This window comes from Cyrtonyx montezumae, unplaced genomic scaffold, assembly GCF_038088225.1.
Source record: "Cyrtonyx montezumae isolate F1298 unplaced genomic scaffold, pur_monq_1.0 scaffold_17, whole genome shotgun sequence".
Classification (NCBI taxonomy): domain Eukaryota; kingdom Metazoa; phylum Chordata; class Aves; order Galliformes; family Odontophoridae; genus Cyrtonyx; species Cyrtonyx montezumae.
Window position 1 is genome coordinate 19,604,971 of NW_027071903.1, and position 23,334 is coordinate 19,628,304.

At 40.0% G+C, this 23,334-nt stretch overlaps 1 protein-coding gene across 1 annotated transcript; it reads right to left on the reverse strand.

The window, feature by feature from the left end:
- Positions 1–580: 580 nt before the first annotated feature.
- Positions 581–22,341, reverse strand: TSPAN3 (tetraspanin 3). Its single transcript, XM_065733595.1, has 7 exons — positions 22,212–22,341; positions 11,055–11,246; positions 10,030–10,104; positions 6,901–7,002; positions 6,530–6,682; positions 6,210–6,293; positions 581–1,205 (listed from the first exon to the last, which is right to left on the reverse strand). Exons 1-7 carry the CDS (start codon positions 22,272–22,274, stop codon positions 1,113–1,115), a joined length of 762 nt encoding a protein of 253 aa, XP_065589667.1. The 5' UTR covers positions 22,275–22,341; the 3' UTR covers positions 581–1,112.
- Between the last annotated feature and the right edge of the window lie 993 nt (positions 22,342–23,334).

Below are 23,334 nucleotides of genomic sequence, written 5' to 3' on the forward strand. Positions count from 1 at the left end.
CCCCACTGCTGAGAAATGAGATTCCTTCCTAATTGTATTCACAAGGTGTTAACTTTCCACTATGTTTAATTAAAGTTTGTTCTGCTGTGTTTCTTTAGCACTGTCAAATAAAAAGAACAAATCTGACACAAACAAGCTTCCACCATAACTTAAGTGAATTCACTTAAATCTCCATTTAAAACAGGGGCTTTCATACATCAAAGCTTACAGTTCCAGCACTTGAGGACTCCACTTGAACCAGTACACTGGAACCTTAAATAGAAAGACCAGACACGATTATAGGGCGGATATACAGAGATTTATTTAATCAGGTTTACTATTTACAGTTGAGATCACTTTCACATACTACTCTGCTACTCTACATGGCTACATCGTTTTCAAACCAGTTTAAGAGCTACACTCTAACAGTTCACTCAACACATAAAACCCTCCTCATAGAAAAATGAAATATTTCATTATAGAACAGTAGTGCATACATTATACTCCTGAAAAGCCAGCTTGTATTTTAAAACACTAATGCTTGAAAGGTTTGATCTCTGAAGGTCAAAACTGCAGTCACGTGGATCCTAGAATTTGTTAGTTTTTGTTTTACTATTTATATATAAAGAGTACTGAACTTCACTTAAGTGTTTTTAAAAAGTGACACTGGTGAGGGGCAAGATTAAAATACCTCTCAAATTAAATACAGCTGGCTTCCTTGGTACAACTTTGGCCAAAAAAGTTCCATGTAGTGAAGATTTAACAAATTATCTTTCTATCCAAGAATCAGTCAGTTAATGCTTAGAGGTAATCTACCAAAGTAGGCACACATCCTTTGACTTCCACACCAGCCAATTTACACTTAACTTGCAAATAGTTTCAAAATCAGAAAGTTTACTAGTATACTAAAACATTTAGATACATGAATTGCTGGCCAAAACAGTGAAAGTCACAGGTATATATGGGTGTGTGTAAAGCTGAGCTGCTTTGCCCGTCACCAGTGTACAGTACAGCTCTCCTCATCTGTGAAAGGTGTGCTCTAAGCTTAGGACAAGAAAACCATTGCAGCAGACCTGGCCCATTCACCTTCCACACAAGTGAAATAAGATTGAACCACGTTTTTGCATTGTCTTCTAGGCATAGGTTCCACCAGTGATGAGAAGTTCGTAAGCAGGATCCCGACTCCTTCTACATAATACTATACAGGCACACAACATGCCCAGAAGCTACGGAGGAAAAAAGAGAAAACAAGCTGAGTTTGAAGAACAGACTTGAAACTTCTTCACAGAAACTGTTAATGTGCACTGTGAGGTTGTAACAGCCCATAACAAAGATAGCAACAACTGTGTGAAAAAGCTTCACTTCCTACTGCAAAAAGCAAAGGCCACAAACTCCTCATTTTTTCTTTGCAAGATCTTAGACATCCTTAACAGAAGTTGTTTTGGTCAGCCACACCTATGCTGCCTCTGAAATTTTGATGGAAGAATTACTCATTTTCTCCTGAAAGATCCAGGTTTAGATGGTGCAGGTATTATGAAAGACCATAATGTGATATTCAATTGCAATAGCATCAATTGGTGTGATGAAAGAACAAAACCAGGAGCTTTATAAAACTACTCTGCCTTATTTCAAATGCTCCATCTGATAACATTTCATGCTAGAAAGCTGAAGGCCAATGTGAACTATTCACTTCTAGACAGTTTCCTGTCATTAGATTTTACAGTGCAGTGACTATGTTAGCAAGTTCATCTGGAATTAATGGTATACTTGCTTTGTATGCATTTACAAGACTTAACTCCAATAAAAGTGATCAGGGATGAAGCACATGATATTTTACAGAAGTGGCCTATTATTAGAAAGTAGTTTTTTTTTAGTAGGTATAGCCTTCTCAAGTGTAATGATGAATTGTATGGTCTTCAGTATTTGACTAGAGTAAGATTACCTAGATCTGTTCACATAAAGGGAAAAAAAAAGTCTATTCACAGATGTAAATATTCCAAGGTAGCCCTGGATTATAAAGCATCACCCCAGGAAGTTACCTAAAAAGATGCTTTAACAGAAAGTAAAGAATTCAGGTGGTGAACAGCCAAACAATTGTAAAGCTTGATGTTTTGTAAGAACATCAGTACATTGGAAGGAGATCTTTTTAAGCAAGTCTGATAAAAATGTCAAAGGATAAAAAAAGTTTTAGAAGACAAAGCTGAACTGGGACATGCAAACTAGTTAAGTTTGATGGAAGATCAAATAGAAAGGAGTTTTTAAAATGTCAGTCTAAATAAGTAGTGATTAGAAAGAAGCGTGATGAAATTTTAGTATAAGTTTTCATACTTTCTAGTAAGGAACAAGATATAAAGACTTCTTTGCCTGTAGTTATTCTCTGCTTTAGAACCACAGCCAAATACAGCTCGGGTCCAGAAAAAGCCTATGGAGAGTTAGCTTGAATATGACATTTCAGCCTGTCTTTTGGTGTACTTATATTGACACTTGCAAAGCTCCAGTCCAGAGGCTAACTCCTAGGTAGGCATTATACTCGTAAGAGTAAGGAAAACTGAGATACACGACACAGTGACTCTTCAGGAGAGAACTCCTCCACATTCAGAACTAAAAAAAAGCATGCAAGCTCAAGTTAGACTTATGAGATGGAGCTTTGTGCTGCAAGTGGTTACAGAACTCTGAGGAAGGCTTACAGGCAGAAGCACAAAAACTTCATTCTTTTTCCTGCTGAAAATAAGGATAAAGAAGTGTGCTAGACAGAAGCGTTACTCTCGCTGTGGCTTTTTTTGTTGCCATAAATCACGTGTTTCAAATACAAGTAGTTTCAACACATTTACAGTTATTCACACAAAGAATCCTGGCCAACTGATTCAAGTTATTCACTTTATATAGTTGTATAAAATCTGAAAAATCAAAAATCAGGTTATGTAAGAAAAACTTTAATATTAAACTTGAGTCCACATTTAAACAATGTAAATGTCTTAAGAGTAGTAGCAAGTACAATAATTATAATAATAATTATAATGAGCAGTAGCAAGCATATTCCTGAAGTTTACTGTAAGCACAGAATTAACTTTCAAACTTCACATTTCAGGACAGAAATAATTTAGCATATAATTTTTGAAAAATAAGCTAGCATCTCTAAAACAGTCTAAGGCATTTAATTGTGTTTCTTTGCAATTGCTGCTTAATATTGTGAACAAAAATCTGTTGAAGAATGATACCTGCATCTTCTAACAGTGCCACAGTCAGGTTTTGTTTTGGTTCCTTTAATTTGCCTGCTAGTATTAACCATGTCCATCTCCTTTCATCAGGCCAATTAGCCTTTTTTTGATCCTGTTAAAAACCTAACTGGCTGTTCAGATATGCCATGTTTAGTATCTCAGATGATCATTAACTAAAGAAGATATCTAAGAATGAATTATTGCAGCTAATCGAGCAACACTGAATTCCACTGCAATGCCTTTGCTACCTTCATTTTGCCTCCAATTTATTAATAGTTCAGTGCTGTCACTGTGGTTGAGACCAAGGAATTATCACACCCTTCCAGATCCCCATGGTAACTGGAATATGAACACAGTAAAAATTAGTTCTATGCAGAAAAGACTAAGTTTTCCCACAAACCAAAATCCTTAAGGAAGTTCTTTTCTCAGTCTTTCCACCTTAAAGAAGGCAGTGAAGGCCAAATTTGCTGACTTGAAGCTATGAGGTAGGCTTTGAACAGTCTTGTTGGGTCACATAAATATCTGTTCAGAAAGGACTCTGTTCAGTGCTTGTGAGAATGATAATCAATAGTCCAAAGGTTAAAAAAAAAGATTATTCTTCTTCTGCAAAACATGGCCTAGGTTACAGGCCATCCACTGAAGTTCACATTCTTACCTATATTTCAATTACCCCGCAGACTATTTTGCTGAGAATCAGGCCAAATACATTAATTGTGTATTCCAAACAGGAATAAGTCAAGAGTCGCATTTTAAGTTTTAAGAAAAAATTAAAATAACAGTTTCAGTGTGCCTCAGCATTAACACGACAAACTTAAATCTTTTTAAAATATGCAAACTTGTAAAAAAAATTCAACTGTAGCGAATATAAAAATCTGACCCCTGACAGATTTAAGTGTGATAACCACACAGTGAATACTACTTCAAAGGTATTCCCAACACCCTGCATTCCACCAGAGATTGCCCAGAAAGTAATGTGCCCTATTTTATTATGTTGGCCCATCACATCAGGGGCAGATGATGGTGGGAAGGCAGTACAGAGTGAACATTCCCAATGTTCTGTTCCATTATGCTGTCACTGATGACACTGAGTCACTACTACTGGTGTGTGTTTTCACAACCATGGCATGAAGGCTACTGTTCATCACCAGTGAAAATGCGTAGCAAATAGTAAGGACAACATTGAAAAACATTGTCTTGTAGCTGAGAATTTGCTCTATCAGCATTATTGTGCTTTTTGTATTTGTTGTAGTTTCACTAGGAAGCATTACTTTCAGAGCCACCTACAAGGATTTATTTCTTATTCACTTTCCTGAGCAGGTGTCACAGATTGTGACACTGCTGGTGCTGAAGGATAGCGATGCTAAGAAATTCTTCAGACGTTCTTACTTTCTTTCAAGCTGCTTAGACATGTAATTTCTGCCAATTGCTTCATTACTGACGTGGAGACAAATGAAAGCACCCAGTGCAATAGGAATACAACCAACATGCTTGCCTAGAACTGATTAGCCAGGAAGAACAGGACACAAGCAGTCACATTTGCATTTCAACTGTGTGGTAGAAATTCTGGCCCAACCCCAACAGGGAAGAACTGTAACAGTTACAGCAGCATGTTGGAGTGGACCTGTTAATCAACCTGCAAACTCCAGTATTATGAATAATGCCTCCTCTCTCTGTTCAGCTCACACAGTCTCATAACACATTTTCTACAACATAAAAAACTGCCAGATTAATTATGGTTGGGGAAATACCTACATCTTACTTACAAGATTTATTTCAGTATTTGAGCTGATTAAATTTTGCTGTAGGATGTAAAAATTAAGAACAGCAATTAAAAACAACTTTTTTCAGCAGACTGAGCACCAAACTTACCAAATTTTAAGTTTTGTGTCTAAAGCAATCTGGTTCTGGTAAATTTAACAGCAGTACTGAATATACTGTTACATGTGAGTACAGTCCAGTAGGAAAGATATAGACATTGAATTATTTTCTCAAATCTGTTTTCAAAAGATGATCTGCTCACCTTCAAAACACAATCCAGCTCAAAAGCTGGTTCTGGAAATTAAAACGCTTAAGCTTCCTGATTCATCAGAAACAATGTTTTCTGTATTCAAATGCTATTAAAGGCACAAAAGTAACTGAAAAGTAGTTTTGAAAACTCTTGAGATTCAGCATACTCTTGAGATAGAGCATTTCTCAGACAGCACAAAATTGCCACAAACTGAAAATGTGATTAATGCACTAAGCATGCCTGATTGGTGGAAGCTCAAAATCTCAACTTTACAGGAACGTTTAAAAGACAAACATAGTTTAGTGGCCTTCCTGTGGTTTTTCAATCTTAGTAAATAGTGAGATACTGTTTCCCCAGTTACTTTTTATGACCAGGGAAACTAAAACAATTAGGATTCCTGTGGAAGACAGCCTGCACTCAACCTTAAGCAAGCAGGTTTTAGAGCCCCTTGAACCACAAGTTCAAGTCCAGCAATCAAAGCATCTTTAAGAAAATGGAGAATTCTACCAAACCAGAGCAGAGACAGCTACCAAAAACCTCGCTGCATTTTGTGGGTGGTTTCAACATCATAAGTATGCTGCAAAGCACACACTGATGTACCTCTAAAATGGCATGAAGTATGAGCCATCTGTTTCAAAGCTGTAAATTAAACATGCAAATTTTTATTTCAAGTCTCAAATGCCTTCAGAGCATATTCAGAGATAGATACCTGATGCTTGAGATAATTAGTTTCAAGATGTAATTTATCATTTCCATTTCCAGTTGATTATTGCACATAAGAGACTTTTCAGTTATCTTGAAATCTAGCAGAATGAACATTCCTGTTTGCACCGGTTTTTAGACCACGCTTAATTGAGAAGTTCTGCCTTGAGTTATTTAGATCATTTTGACTGAGGTTCATTTCTCTCTCAAACTAAGGTGTCAGCATCCTGCACGTAACTCTAATAGCCTGGACAGAAGTTAATTCAGATGATATTCTAAACAGACAAAAAACATTCTCTTACCTGAATAGCAGCAAATGCTAGTGCTGCCCAGATGACATACATCATTATCTCCTGAAGCTTCTTTACAACCAGAGCCTCACAGCCCTGAAACAAAGATGTTTGTTACATACCCCTCTGGCAACCACATTTAGATACACACCAACAAAATCCCCCAAAGCATCAAACAATGCAGAAAGAAAAAAAAGGGTTTTTCTTCAGAAGTCATGTTTACTTCCTGTTAATAACTTCCGTGCCAGACTTCCTACTTATACCAAAAAGAAAATTAAATGATTGTCAGCAAAAGCACATGACTACCTAGGCTCATACCTGAGCTGTCTTACCTCAGAATAAAGGTCCATTGGACGGGTCAAGCTGCCAGTACAGTTGCTGAGAGTTGCTTTGCAACAGCTAAGTGGCACGCTGTTGTTTTTAGTTTGTTTGAACCAGACAGTACTCTCCCAGTCTGTGTAGTTATGGATCCCACAACAGCGCAGCTGAAAAACACACAGGTAAAGAGCTACTGTATTTACCAGTCACAAAATCAGACAGAAGTTCCAGTTGCAATACCAAAAGCACAAACATATTAAGGTTAGGCTGCTTTGTAACTCAACACAAGCTATTTGACAATGTTATTTAAGCAAATAATAGACTGAATGGATAGTTAAGTGTCATGCACCCTGAAATCATTTAACATTTCACACGTCTGTCTCACCTGCCTCTGTACGTAGTCAATAGCACGACTGGCTGCATCAGGATTTGTTCCATTGTATCCATTGTATACCTTTTGAATGCTATGATCAACTTCATCTTCCACCTGTGAAGCATTAGCGAAGCATCAGCATTAGCACACCAACAGCAGTAGTACAGGTCTAGGTAAAATAATTTCACTTTTAAGCACAGAACTGAGAAAACCAAGATAATTTCCTAACACCTCAAGTTAAGTGTACTTCAGTGGCCACAAAATTAAGAGCTCTCCATAAGAGTAGTTTGCACCTTTCCACTTTCTACTCACTTTCAAAGTAGAAAGCAAAACCAGTACTCACTTGGACTAACATTTTGTTTGGGGCCACAAGGATACTAAGTCATGTCATCTGCTTTTCCTATTCTGACCAAAGCACGGGTAAAGCATCAAAGATAAGGTGTATTGATTGACCATTCTACCCTATAGTGATCACACTCTATAAAATCCACCTCCTCCATGCTTTCTGAGAAATGCTGATGGCAGTACATGGTACATAGCAACAGCTACTGGAATAGCTCCTTAAACTACTGCAGATGAGTCAAGCTGCTAAAGATGCTGTTGAGTACTTGAGTTAAAAATGGATGCCACTCTAGAATCATCACTCATCCCTGAAAGACGTACAATATCCATTCTGTAGGAAGTCTTGCTAGAATCTTTTTAGTACGATTCTGTAAATTGTCATGTAAATGCACAAAGTTTGATCTTTTCAAACTTTGGTACTAGAGTCAGTTGCAAAAAAGAAGTCAGTTCAGGATAACCACTTCCAGAAGGAGTTAGGTGCAGAGAATTTTAGTCCCAGGATTGAACACGAAACAGGCACATTCTTTAGAATTGCAAATTACAGTAGGAAAATCTTGTGAACACATCATGGCAGAAAGATTCAGGTTGTTCAGCTGCTTTAAGTGAAGAATTTTCTGTAGCAATAGCACAAGTCTATTGCCCCCTTCCAGGAATACTGGTTACTTTCACAAGTAGATCTGTGTTAAGGCAGATATAATGTAAACAGAATTTAACCTACATGGACAACTTGCTTCAGACTACTTTGAAATCAATTGTTTAATTTAACTAAAGTGATTTAGAATGCTGATGAATTCAGGAAAATGTACTGTCGATTTGTTATATAGATTTAAAGAACAATTTCAATAAAATACTTGTGTGTTGCTTGACTTGTTTCAATTACGGCAGTATGCGTGAAAGAAAGCACAAAGCTACCAAAAAAAGAACCTTAAGGATAAGAGTTCCAATGCCCCCAGAGCCCCATCCAACCTGGCCCTGAATACCTCTCTGGGTAACCTGTTTCAGTGCCTCACCACCCTCTGAGTAAAAAAATTCTTCATCTAACATAAATGTACCTTCGTTTAGTTTAAGCCATTCCCCCTTACCACTGTTAGTGTAAAAAGTTGGTCCCCCTCCTGCTTACAAACTCCCTTCAAGTACTGGAAGGACACAGTGAGGTCCCCCCAGAGCTTTCTTTTCTCCAAGCTGAATCGCAGCCTTTCCTGAGCTCCCTCAGCCTTTCTTCACAGAAGAGGTTGCTCCAGCCCTCTGATTATCTTTGTGGCTCTCTTCTGGAGCCACTCCAGCAACTCCACATCCCACTTGCACTGAAGGGCCCAGGCCTGCACACACTGCTGGCTTTTCACCTACCAGAACCCTCAAGTCCTTCTCAGACCTGCTCTCAAGGGGCTTTTCTCCCACTCTGTACTCATATCCACATATGGAATGCGGCCTGACAGCCACAACTTTTCAAATGTGATGGAGAATGGCCCGGTAACCAAACCAGTCAGGTCCTTCAGAACCCTGAAATGAATGTCATCTAGCACCGTAGTCTTCCGCACATTCACCCTCATGAGACCGCCTCAGACTTGCTCTGCTCTTACAGTGGGATGGATTTCAGACCCCTGACCCCCACCCTACGTGTTTCAGGGACATGAGAAGCATGAGTCAAAGGACATGCTGAGTACCTCAGCCTTCTACTGGCTTCTGAGAAAGCCAGTTCTCCCTCCCCAATCAGACGGTGTACATTCTGCTTTGCCAGTCTCTTCTGACCCACATATCTAAAGACATCCTTCTTGTTACTTTTTGCATCCATCAAGTTCAGTTCCACCTACGCTTTGGCTTTCCTGATCCCATCTCTACATGTCCAAACAGCAATTAATCAGAAGAAAGTAATCAAAAATAATCAGAAATCTAGGCAGTTTTTACCTCCCAACTTCACTTATAATAGGTATGACACCCGTGTTGCCCTTGAGAACAATAGTTTAAAACACTAAGTACCAAAGGGTAGTAGAAAATGGCCATTTCTTATTAACAGTAACCTTGCCCTTTGAAGGGATTTAAGATTTAATTTTCAAATACCAAGTCCTGCAAGTCAGCTAGGTTAGCATAAGGCCATGCTGTCACTAAAAAGATACTCCACTGCCCTCTTTCTCCCAGGCTCTGACCCTTCAATACTGCTTGTGAAGCTGTGTAGTGACAAGACAAAGGAACATACAAGTTGGGACCAATCCAATTCTCAGGCAATTCAAGTGTGTAATTTCAGACAGGCTACAGAAGACAGATGTATGCATCTTTTATCTGTCCTGAATGCTGTTTAACCAGAGAACAGAAATCCACTCTTACACTGGAACTTAGAATAACTGTAGCTCAGTACAGATCAGATGCATGGTAACGTCCGAAAGACTATGATGTTATATGTTATGTCTCTGCAAAAACTGCAGTAAAATGCAACCATTCCAGTTACCATGTATTAAACCAACATGTTTCACATTCCCAGGAAGTATACAGCTTTCCTCAATTGCTTCTCAGGACTACTTGCACTACAAGCTAGAGTCCCATTTGATCAACTCATCTTTCTCAGTGCACTGCCAAAGATACCAGAAATCTAACGTACATTGAGGTAACTGGTAACGTTAAAACTGTCATCAAGTTTAAGTTTAAGACACTGACATCTTAAAATGTAGAACAGCAAACTCAAATTAACACACTGAATGAATGCCCACTAAGAGTTTACAGAATCAAGTACAGCAAAGATTACCTCTCTGCATTTTGGCTGCAGTTCACAATAAAATATTTAATAAAAAATTTAAAAGTTATTACCTTTGCTCTGTAGATGTATCCAAGAACCACCACCACAACTTCAGTAATAAAAACCAGGAGCAGGATGATCACAAACTGTAAAATACAATTCAGAGAATTTGTGCAAACATTTTCACACTCTATCAGAAAGTTTAGTGCTCCTCTGATTTATTATGAGGCTATTTCACAGGTTTCAACTCAGCAAACTGCCTGAAGCAGGTAAGTAAGTTGACCAAGTGAGTGCAGAGGTGACTCAAAGTTTTATTGCTTATAGCTTTACCAAGTAATAAGAATTAGAAGTACCCAGCAGTCAGGTAAGTGCTGACCATTTGGACTGAAAAACCATACAGGAGTGCTTCCATGAAGTGCTTTTTTCACTCTTATTTGGTAAATATGACTGCTGCACAGCCTGAGAGTTTCTTTGATCTTACTAAAAATGGTAGAAAGGGGAATGTTTTTTTCAGATCAAGTATTGAAACAACAGCAATAACAAGCTATGCGTTTGCACTGAGAGCGTTTTTAAGCACTACGTTAGTCTAGACAGCATCCAACAGCAACAATGAAGTGGGGATGATTTAAATACTGGCCTAACTTAAATCCTACCTAATTTTCAAGCTAAAGTAATAGTTAAAATGCTTGAAAACAAATTGTATGGATTAATTTGGAAACTTAGTTTCCAGCAAAGAACATTTAAGCGCCATAATCACTCTCAGCCAGCCTCAATGCTATGTTTAACACAAGAAGGCTCCTGTCTCACCTTTCCCCCTCCCCCATTTCAGCTCTTCAATCAGAAAAGATAAAACAGATTTAATGTTTAGAGCAATTAAAAAAAATCACAGCTCTAAAATGTGGAATGCAAAGACACCTCTGTTGCATGAACAGACAAACTAACACCATTATTTAGAACAGAATTAACAAAATTATAGCTATAAAACAAGATAAGGGGAAATACTACAAAAACCCCACGCAGTTTGAAAATCTATTTAAAGGGCAAAGGCCAGAGAGACAACAAGCAAACACCATCACATGGCAGCTCTGCAACTTACTGTAGCAAGTCCACAGCGACTTTCACGAATTGTGGCACAGCATCCAATAAGTCCAATAATAAAAAGAAGTGTTCCCACAGCTATGATAATAACTGCTGGAATGAGCGTGTAGACATCTTCAAAGAAGTGATCATAGTCGTCATATGTGATGAACACATAGGCTCCCACGTAGCACAGTATGCCTGCTGCTGCCTACAATAGACAATAACATTTAAGCTCTTTGAACACCAAACCCTCCCATCTGTGAGGCTACTGCGTAAGAATTATTTTTATCAAAAATCACAAAGAAGTGTTCTTCAGATTTTTTTTCTTTTTACAATCTTTTATAGATCACAGTGCATGTTTGCCTGGAATATTTGAAATGGAGGCTAGCTTCCCACTTGCATTTGATCTGGATGGATCTAGTTTTGACTATGCTACATATGTCTAAGCAATGTAGTTAAGAAATGAAGGTAACCATACTATGAACACCAAAAACTTACTCCCTTCTCAGATAATTTCCTTCCTGTGCTGTGAGCTTAACTTCCTACATTCACAAACTGTATACTTCTATATATACTACCTATACTTCTGATAAATGGATTTCAGACCACTTTAAGAGCCAGTTACTAGCAATTGAACAGCTATTCAGAATACGCATGTGGTTTATAACTACCATTAATTAACTACTTATTCCTTCATTTTGCTGACTAGCTATGATTTAAGGTCAGAACAGAACGCATACCTGCCTTGTAAACTAGCTTCTCTTAGAGACAACAGCTTTCCTGAAGTGTAAAGCACCAATTATTGAAAGATATATGAAAAGAAGAGTCATTTTCCTAAGGGTCATTGTATTAAGAGGACATTTTCCTAAATGTGGAAAAAATATCACTTCAAGTTACCACCACATAACAAGAGTACATGGCCTGAACCACTCTTGCTACAGAATGAAACTGCTGTATTCAAACTTAAAATGAAGCAATGACAGTCAACTGATTTGCAATGACAGACATTAAAATGTTTCATGATACTTACCTGCTGTCACAATGCATATGAATTACACTGCTTTGCTAGGCTAAGCTAAATAATCCATTCGGAAGGTACAAACGCTAAGGCACGATCTGAGCAATTCCACCTTGCCACAAAGGTTAGTGTGCTCCTTCTAATCCACATCCTGGGCACGAAAGTTCACTCAATAGGACCCAAGGAGGAATGCTGCAGGCTGCCCCCTCCTGCCCTCCTTTCCACACTCAGAGGCTTTGTTACCACCCCTACCCCTGCCCTATGAGCCAAGAGGACAGGTGGGATGCCAATAGTAGTTCCAGCAACTGAAGCACTATGATACTGGGTCAGGCAATAGCATAGTCCAACTTTCTGTTGAACGTTGGATCAATAAGGAATTCAGATCAGCAGCTTGTCCAGCCTTAAAAATCTCTAAAGGCAGAGATTCGACCTGTTCAGTATAGCACCAAACAAGACAAGATTTAAGATTCAAGAAAACTGGTGCCCATTATTTCAGCACTCTTTGCTACTACCTACACTTAGTTCTGCAATATTACCACAACTATTTTCCATAAAAGAGCACTGGATAAGCACTGCTAGGATAAAGTCTCACACTCAAAATATCGTCTGCAGCCCTTGGTTATAGAAATACTAGGTAGAGAAAAAAGGTATTAAGAGCCAGCTGAAAAGCACCCTCAGTTCTGTGTGGATCTGAACTACGTACTCCACCTCTCTGCCTTTGTTTCTGCAGGAAAGATAAGTGTGTACTCCACAGGAATCTAAAGCATCCAGAAGCTCACATTCATTCAATAAAAAGTACTGGAGAGATACAACAGTCACGAAACAGAACAGTCAAAGACCAAAAGCAAGACACCACCTCCAGACAACAAAACCAAGGTGAACAAGCCATTAAGACAATTGCCCCTTCACACAAATCACAGTGTGCAGAAATCCTGCTATGTTAGGTACAGCGTGGCAGAATGCAGACATACAATTTCTGTAGACAAAGCAAAGATTCAAAGTGGTGTCACTGAACAATAGAATTACATTAACTGTTGCCTAGCAATGAAGCATGTGAATGACAGGCCAGTGATGTCATCTCCCACCTCTAAGAACTAAAACACTTGTTAGAAATATGGTATTATGTGAGGTGGCAGAGAAAAATGACTGCAGCTGGTGTCAGGCACAGAAAATACTCAACAGAAGTGAAATCAGAACCATTTATGAGACCCTTTGTCTTCTTCTATGGTGAAAATTTAAGCAGCTTCCATCTCTCCCAAGAAAAATACGGTTCACACAGGCAGACTTGAGACTCCTGCTAACTGCATGAACATACACATTTAAAAAAAATATCTTTGAATAGAGAAAAACATCAAGCATTACAAAACTGCCTACAGATGTCAGCTTCCCATCCCTCCAAGAAGCAGCACTCACATTTGAAGAAACTTCCCTTGCAGCACTATGCAGGACAAGGCCAGCACATACAGCCTCAGAAATTAATGAGCATGGAGTGTGTTTTTCCTAAAGAAATCACTGCTTTCTAACTGGAAGGTCGCATTTTTCCTTACGCTTCTCAGCTTAAACCAGCCTTGCCTGAAGTCCTCACTTAAACCTTCCCACACATGGTACTACAGCAACTAATCAGCCACGACATCAGTCCTTAGGTCTTGCTTCCTAAGGTTGCAGAACTGGTATTTCTGCAGAAAAAGCTACTTGACTTTAGAAACATCCGGGTGGGTCCCTCCACCTGAAAACTGCACACTAGAATCATGAAGCAGTAAGAGAAGACACTGTCTCTACTTGAGAAGTGAGCATCCAGCCACTGAAATGCCCATACCTTTTGGATTTATTGCTGCCTCCCCCACAGAATCATGTGAACAACTGATCTTCTGAAGAAAAAAAATGAACTTTTATATTCACATCAGCCTTAAAAGCTAAAAACAGAATAATTTCTGTCCCCCAGACATTACATTTTAACACTATTTCTGAACCAGGGCAATCACTTAGTCTGTTGCAGCACTATGAAAACAGCAAATGCTGCCCTCTCAGCTCACAGCAAAAAGTTTCAGATGCCTTCCTTTCTCCCACACCAGACAAATGATGCTTACTGCCTTCTTCAGCATGCTCTGAACAGTAGCACCAACTCTCTACACATCAGCATTTTACTAGTATTAGAAGGCTCATTTTGAAGCAATCCTTTTCACCCATCTTCTCACCACTTTCACTTAGTGCTTTGTGGTTAGCATCACTAAATGGTCTCTGCATGAGTAACAGGGCCACACCTGTATGGAAATAAGCTGGAGCTCAGTTTCATGAGCTTCAACAATTCTTCAAAAGAAGAAAATAATACAGAAGAACTAGGATCTGTATCACAAGTAATGACACAAGAAGGAACTAAAAAGTAATAATCCAAATCAACACTTTTTATTCTGAAGAGCAGAAGGTAAATCTACAGAATACTGAGCTTGCTCAAGTTAAGCACAAAAGCATTCAAATAAAAAAGCTGTCACATTTAGCAATGTGTTACTCCTATCATTAAATAGAAATCAAGTACGTGACTGGTACGAATTTCAAGTCCTTTATAAGCAGGAATCAAAAGGAGAGCTCTCACACAATCTGCTCAAGGCTCTGAACGGAGATGGCAGCAGCTCCTGAATCCACGCCAGGTCACATGCATGCTCTGCGGGATGGTTATGCAGCAGTCACACATCCCTTCAGAGCAGCCTGCATTTGACCTACAGTACTGGATCTGATGTGGCATACTCCTACTTTAGCGTGAGTTAACCTTTCAAAAGGCTGCCAAGACAAATACAGTTGTTGAGAATAGTTTGTTGACTAAGTCTTTAATGCTTAGACAACCCTTTAGTCAGAGAAAAAAGTCTGATGCTATATAGGTCTCCTATAGTTCAGGAAAGCTTGATATGATTGCTTTAGCATCAGGATCCGAGGACTTGTTGAACAAAGAACAAGTATGCAAGTAACTGGAGGAAAAACCAGAAGATCTACTACACAGTGATAAAAAGCATCGCTCAAAGTATTACAGAAAAGCCTGTAAAATTCAGGGTCCCCCCATCTCTGGACTGGTGTAATACGGACTCTTAAGCCAATGCCTGCTTTCACTGAAGTCAGCTTCCACCTTCCACATGCACTGAGGTAGACAGGCCTACTTATTTTGTAGACACACCCTGTGGCATTAAGTAGGCAGCAACAAGCACCCAGAACTGTCTTGGTGCTTTTGATAACTTGCACACAGCAGGTTTGAGAGCTAAGATATTTTGCTGCCAAGAAGCATGACTTGAAAGTAAGAGATCAACAGCATTTACTCTGCTGATCATTTATTTATCAACAATGGAACAAGGCAGCTCTATTACATCCTATGGTTTCTTACACTACCCTAACGTTCCTCCCAAACAGATCTAAATAAAACTCATCCCACGTCTGCACAAAGCACTGTCCTTCATGTGACTTCTGCTATTTGACAGTCTATTTCCACACAGACATTTTTAAATTGTTCCTTTTTAACTCTTTCATTCAACTGAGCCAAAGAACAACACCTGTTCCCACAGAATCTCTATTCTGTTCTCCATATCAAGAAAAAAGACAATCTCTGAAAAAGCAGAAAGACAGCAGCAAAGCTTTATACATAGGAGAAAACACCTGCACTTGATAGCTGATGGCTTAAGAACAGTAATTCACTTTTTTTGATAATGAACCCTGAATGACAACAACAAAAGTTTACTACTCCCAATCATCACTGATGAGTAAGTTCTGGTAGTAATACAGGTCACTGCTCAGCCCAAATACAGGCCATTCCACTACAATGTCAGACACACTCTCTTCCCAACACACCTATTTCCTCCTTGATGTTAAAGCTTCAGTGAACTTTAGAGGAATGGACTTCTTTTTTAAATGCTGTATTCACTCAGAAGATTTCAGGGGGTCTGCAGCTGTATCAGTTTCTTTCTAAGTTTCTTTTCTCCATGTGCATATCAAGGTCTTGACATTTTCTACCTGTACACAGACACTGGTTTGCTATACATTTTCATTCCTAAAGCAGCACACTAGGAAGTGCTCCCCACCCCATATTCTTCCCCATTTAATTGTTGCTGTACTTCTCCAACATTCACACTGTGATGACTGTCAGATGCAGAAAATTCCCCCCATCAGGTTTTCTTTTAGCTTTCTCTACTTCAATGTCTAGTTCTTCGGTTTTAAGCTCAAAGGCCCTGTAGGATCAGGCCACTCCTCATCCTTATCAGCACTTCTCAACTCTGTCTCCCTTCTCCATTCCCCTCTAAGACACAAGCTCACATGTGACACTTTTCTCTACTTGCTTAAATTGATGCCCATCCACCATAGAGCTCAATGGCTTCCTGACCACTCCTCTCTCATCACTAATTATTTACATGCAAAATTAAGCTGTTACTGTCTCTCAAAACCCTTTGGGAGAAGGAAACTAAACCATTTTGTAAAGTTGATTAGAAATGATTACAAAATAATGTAAAAATCAAGCCATGTGGCTTTCTCTATACTGGCCAAATTCAATTCTATAACACCAGGCATTAAAAAACCCTCAAATTCAATCGCTTCCTTAACTAAAGCAAAATGCTGAGCTAAACCTCTTCTGCATTTCACATTACATATTTTAGATGTCACTAATTGTGAGATGCAGAGCACAAGACTAAGGAATTTTTTGGAACTGAAAGAAATGTTTCCAATATTACCCTTCTTTCGTACCTATTCAGTCACAATTATAACCTGACCCAACTCTCTGGTTTCCAGATCCCTTGCCCCACACGAGAGCAGTGATTATCCCATGCTTCATAGTCTTGCTGAGTGAAGCAATACTTTAAATTCTAAATGCTATACAAATTCATGGCATCTCACTTTGCAACTTGTTCTTGCTTCTGTCAGATACAAACTTTTAAGCACAAAACTGCAGCTGAAAAATCCTAAAAAACCTCATGACCCTGAGTCCTGAAGCTCACTCTGTAAAGAAACATTATGGGATTTATACTTAAAAGCAAATCAAAGCCATGCCAAAAATCAGGACCTGGTCTGTTTGCTACCTGAAAATTTGTGCCCAAATGCTTTAGGAAAATCATTCATAGGATGTGACACTTGAGGAGCTTTACACCCTAACTCCTGACTAGGTCCTCCACAAGGCACTGATTCCAAACTGTTCAGAATTATGGAAACTACACTCATGTTAATGCCAGAACAGCAGAGGCACAGAGTAGGCTACTTTCGCATCCAGAAGTCAAAGCCCTTCAAAGAAAAAGGCTTCTGTCAGTAATCTCCTCAGAAGTAGCCTTCAGGATTATCTGTCAATCTACTCTTTGATCATCAAAACACACCCGAGAAGTTTCCTCATTGCCCTGGCATTTAAAGTCCAGATCAGAAAATGCTCAAGTTTCCAGTGAAATGGGAAGGTTATGAGGCTGATTCCTAACAGCAACAGAAGCAAGCTCTAACTTTTTACACTTCTTCCTACTGCTAAATTTTAACCAAATTTTGTCCTTGCTGCATTTTCTTCTTCCTTTTCTACCAACAACTCATGAATGCACTACACTCTGAATGGCTACAGTTCCTGCTCAGCTAATTCCTCTAGTGTAATTCTACCTGCTGTCTAACCCTATGGTTACCACGCTGTGGTGAGTATACTTAAGTTATGAAGCAAGCACAGAACTGTAGAAAGCCTTCCTGCTATACTGAAACTAAGCCTGGAGACTCAACAACCACACCTAGGGTTACTGTATACTAGTTAGTCAAATAAATGGTAAAATTCATCATTCTAAGCTAGTTAAGAAATTCAAAGAGCAGTTAAAAGAGCTAGTGACTACCAAGTAGAAAGCGTCACAGGAGCAAAAGGCAAACCTGATTCCTTTTCTCAAGGAGCAGACATACAGGTGAAGAAAAAACCATAAAGCAAGCATGAGGTATTAAGTACTGTTTTGGCACTGCAGACTGTCAAAGCACATATATTCTTTGTGAAGGTAGACTCCTTCAGTAAACCACAAGCATCCCTGAACATTTTAGTCATCTGCCCTACCTCCTAAAGAACAAGCCTGAAAGCACTTCTCTTCCATGTTTACATTTATTTCTTTTCTTCAAATGGCTTTGAACTAAGTTGTGCACATCACCTGATGAAGCTTTAGCCTAGTGCCTTAATTTCAGCTGGGATGGAATTATTCTCTTCACAGCATCTGGTATGATCTATGCTTTGGTTCCAGGAGAAAACCAATTCTGTTAACACAGCAGTTATAGCTGCTACTAAGCAGTGCTGCGCAGAGCCCAGGACATTCACAGTGAAGGGCTCAAGGAGCTCGGAGGGGACAGAACTAGGACAGCTGCCTTAAGTTGGCCAAAGGGATGCTCCACACCACATGACTTCATGTGGAAGGAGTTCTGAAGGGAGTAGGCGTTCATCTCACTTTCCTCCACTGCTTGGAGGCCAGCTGGGAATCGGCCAGGGGGTGGTGAGCAACTGCTTGAGCATCCCTCGTTAGAGCAATTACCCTACTCCTTTTCTCTGTCTTTGAAAATAGTTTCATCTCAACCCACAAGTGGTACTTTTTTTTGACTCTCACTCCATCCCACTGGGGGAAGATACTTCAAAGTATTTTGGAAAAATGCACTTAGTAGAAACATCATTGTTTTATTTCTTGGGTGTAATAAAATGAAATAAAACCATCAAACTTTCCAGAAGAAGATGAATTTTTTAAATTACCTAGCAAACTGAGTGGAGCTTGGGCTAAGTCATAAATGAATGAGCAGGTACAGCAATGATCAGATAGCATGCCTGACCTGCCTTTTTCATAAGGCAAAGACAGATGTGGACCTACCACAGTTACTAAAGATGACAACTGACTTAGTCCAACACAGAAGAATAAGAGGATCTTACTCCTAAGGAATTAAGAAGGCTGTGAGCATAAGTGAAGCTCTTAATGTCTGCTGCCACAGACAGGGACAGCTTCTCTTGGCAAGAAGCCCTTGGCAGTACAATTTACTGTAGCTTGCTTTTCTACACAATTTGCAGCAGCAAAAGGAGCTTGCTATTGCAAACACACATACTCTGTATTAATTTTACTTAAACAGCCTTGTCAACTGAAGGATTTCTTAACGTTTATTTTCTTAATATAGACGTGATTTAATAAAATCTTTTTCCTGCTGTTTTTTTTCTTAAAGCTTAGTAATTATCAAACACTAATACCTGAGCACTTCTGTTAATTATAAGAAATTGCATAAATAAAATGTGAACTACTGCAACACATACAGAAGCCTGAAGTAAACATCTTGATGCACTGCAACAGATTCATTCCAAACAGGAACAGTATGGTGGCTTCACATGAGTGAAACTGCCCACCTCAGCAGAACCAACCAGACAATACTCTTCCTTTATCAGGAAGCACAACAGCCAAGCTGCTCTGCTGTTATTAAGTACTTCTTGAAAATGGGGGTGTTTTTTGATACCACTGTCATGTTGCTCTACGAGACCTGCTCATTTTTCAGAGGTGCAGTCCCACAGTGCTGCCCTCCCCAGCCCTCTCTTGTTTCTTGCCTTTTTAGTGTACCATTACTTGCAGCTGAGAATTTGCTCTATTAAACAGTGTTATGGTGTTCTTTGCATCTGTTTTAGTTTCCAAGGAAAGAAACAATACATTACTTTTGAAATGACCCACACACCTAAAGTCTTGATCAGAAAAGTTTAAGCCATCATCAGGTTCACAGTATCAGAAGAGCGGCTGATAGACACCAAACACTGTCCCTACAAACTGAGCAACAGACAGAAAATAGTACTGAAGGAGAAAATAAGAACCAACATGTTTAGTAGACAGGAATTCAAAACACCAGTTATTTTTAACAAGTTACATTCAAGACTAGAGAGTATAATAAAGAAATCTTTTTTATTTCCCCTCCAGGCAGAAGCAGTAATAATTTTCTGAACATCTCACATTCAAAGAACTCAACTATAAAAAAAAGTGTTCTGAACATTCACACCCACCCACAGATATCAGACCCGTGGTTAGGGAGGAAAAAAAGTTACAATAATAGAAAATCCTGCATTGGAAGAGACCCACTAGCACCATCCAGCCCAATTCTTCACTTCACATAAGACCACCCAAAAATCCAGCCATATTTCTGAGAGCATTGCCTAAACACTACTTCAGACATAATTCACATGGCTAGTTAGAGCTTTCAATGGCTGAATCAAACTAATCTCAAGTTTAAACACAGAATTCAAGTTATTTTTGTTATATGTAGACTAGAAAGATTATGACAATCACGTTGATCACAAGGCCTATACACACCACTCTGAAAAGACATACTAAGTATAAAAAATTCAAGGAGTTTCAGAGTTACTTGACAAATTATAGGCAGCTGACTACTGTCAAAAGCCTCAAGTGTAAATCTAGATGATCTGATTATCAATAATGGAATGTCATATGACTGACAAGCAGAATATTTCTGTAGTAGCACAGAAGCAGTTATACTACCAACTAGATGGGCACTAGATGTTAAGTTCATAAGTTCATAAGGTTGGAAAGGACCTATAAGATCATCTAGTCCAACCATCCTCCTATCACTATTTTTTTTTTTTTTAACATGCACATTTGGGTCACTCACCACATGAAACACACTATACCAAGAATTCAAATGCTTCTTTCTCTTTTGCCATTTAAAACTGAGATGTGCAACCTGTGCTGAAATTATGTCATTTCATATTCACATTCATTCCTTCCTATCTTTACGCTACAGCTTGGCTAAAGAGCCAAGACACAGGTTTTGAGGCTTCCAGTTCTGGAGAGATCTGTATTTATCACTCAACTTATCAGCAGTATGGCCATTGCAGCTGCCTTCCTGTCAAAGCTGCCAGCAAGAGTTGACTTCTTAGACTGCAGATAGTTTACAGACTGCATTGGTGACATTTTGATTTGACATAAAGTACTTCGTATCTAAACACAATCTGTCTACACATCATCTGAGTCGAGTTTGTCTCAAGAATAGAACAGTCATTAAAAACCTAAAACACTACACTATTACACAAAATAGCTTCTGTGCTTAACACTGTTTAAGTTGAGCACTTGCAATTAAATTACTGAACACAGCAAGTAGCAAACAACACCTTCCAAACATATAAAACATGAAAAGTATCACCGAACTTCAGAGTTGGAAGAGAGAGCTCATACAGAACTTACACCATTAAAAAACACAACCTGATTTATACCAGCAACTCAGGAGCATTAAGCACTCCTTCAAGATGTAACTCACAGCAACTTCATGTCCAGTGAAAAACTAAGCACTACGTGGCAGCTATCACGTTGCAAGTATGCATGTAAGAAAAAACTATGCTCCACAAAGGAGATTCCAGCTGTGCTAAAAGGATGATACAACTACACGAGAGTTCAAAGATAAGCAACGGAAGCAGTCAAACTAAGCTGTTCCTAACATAGATCTTTCAAATAGGCCTCACACTGCTCCTCTTTCTCAACAGCTGCATATACAAGTGATTGCAGACATGCATTCTGCCTGAACACCATTCAGTTTTAGGCACGCAAGAGAAGCACTCCTTTGTAAAAGCGTAGAGAAGCACATTTACCCTCACACTTGTCACAGTTCATATGGCTCTTACTAAACACAGTTACATTTTTATCTTCCAGTACCACGTCACCCACTACTCCCTCCTCAAAACTTTGAGCAGCAGAGAAATCTTCCGTTCCTATAGCGATTAGAAAATGAGAAAAAGAGCGATTAAACCGAGAAAAGAAATTCTCAAAACGTACAGGCAATTGTTAAGTTTTGTTTCACCCCTGCAAGCATTGCTCCGACAGGGCAACGAGGACACTGAGCGTCTCGCTGTTACACCCGTGTCCAGGGAGGTGTTTTCCAGCAGCACAGTGCGGCAGGTTCAAGCAAAGCAGAATAAACACCGACAAAAATCATGCGGCCCTAACAGCTCTGCAGAAACTGAAGCGGCAGAGATCTGAAAACCGCAATACCGCAGCTCCAGCTGCGTCACGTTACACAAGTGTCCCCAACGCAGGATCCAGGGCCGCTCCCAGGCGCAGTACGGCCGGGACAGCGCGGCCCACACCGCGCTCAGCGCCGGGCCGAGGCCCTCCCCGCGCCGCGCCGCTGAGGCGCGCCCATCTTCCCCGGCCCCAACGGACTCACCCAGAAAATGAGGTTGAGGAAGACTAGAACGGTTTTGGAGGACGTGATCCCGCACTGCCCCATCGCGTCGCCGCAGCTGCCACCACCCCTCAGCCTTCGGCCGCGCCGCTCCGCTCCGCTCCCCTCCCCTCAGCTCCGCCGCCGGCCCCACACCACGTGACACGGGCAACGGGAGGCGCCGGCGCGGAGAGCCTAAGATGGCGGCCGCCCGCGTCACGTGACAGGAGAGGGCGGGGAAAACTAAAATGGCGAACCGCTCCTCTTTAAAGGGGCCGCTACGCGGGACTGGTCTGAGGAGAACGCAGTTACCATGGCGACCGGGGTCTGGAAGTGAATGTGGAAGTGTTACTAACAGGGGCTAACAGGGATGCCCCACACCCGAGCTGGGCCTCCCTAGGCAGCCTGTGCCAATGCCTCACCACTCTGAGTTTTTTCACAACAGAAATCCAACCTGAACCTCCTGCTGGTGCAGCTTTAGGCTGTTATCTCCCGTCTTACCTATCGCTTGCTACTTGGGAGAAACTACGAGGGGAAAAAACACACGATTCCACATAACAACAGGGCTCTGTGCCCTCAGGACACTGAAAGGTGCTTTCAGGGACCATGCAGAAACCTCACTCAGTTGAATTAAATATTCAGGGACAGCAGGTGTACCCTGAGCTGGATCAGCATCCAGCCACTCAACGTCAATGCTTTGTTTGCTATCTTACTAACCAACCCAAACTCCCTTTCCCCGGCTGCTTCTGGCATTGTGGTATCTTCCTTCTTGTTCTTTCTTTCATTCCCTTCCTCCACTCTGTAATCCTCTGCTTCTCCCAGAAATTCCTGTCATTCCTGAGCTTTCTCCTCATGCTTGGTGAGCTCATCGAACTGCTTCCCCTTTCTCCTTTTGTAACGTGTTTATTTCTCAGGTGGGAAAGAAATTACCTATGTCACTGAGGGGCTTGACATGTTAGGGATCAGTCTTGTTAAGGGAGATGAATATTAACTAGTTACGTTGCACTGTTCTGTTTCCATGGTAGCAAAGTTAGTTTTTTTCCTCGTACAATTATAAGAAGTTATATCCGAACCAGTTTCCCAATACCATGGAGACGGTAAGTCTTTTTTCAGCTTTCTTTTCATG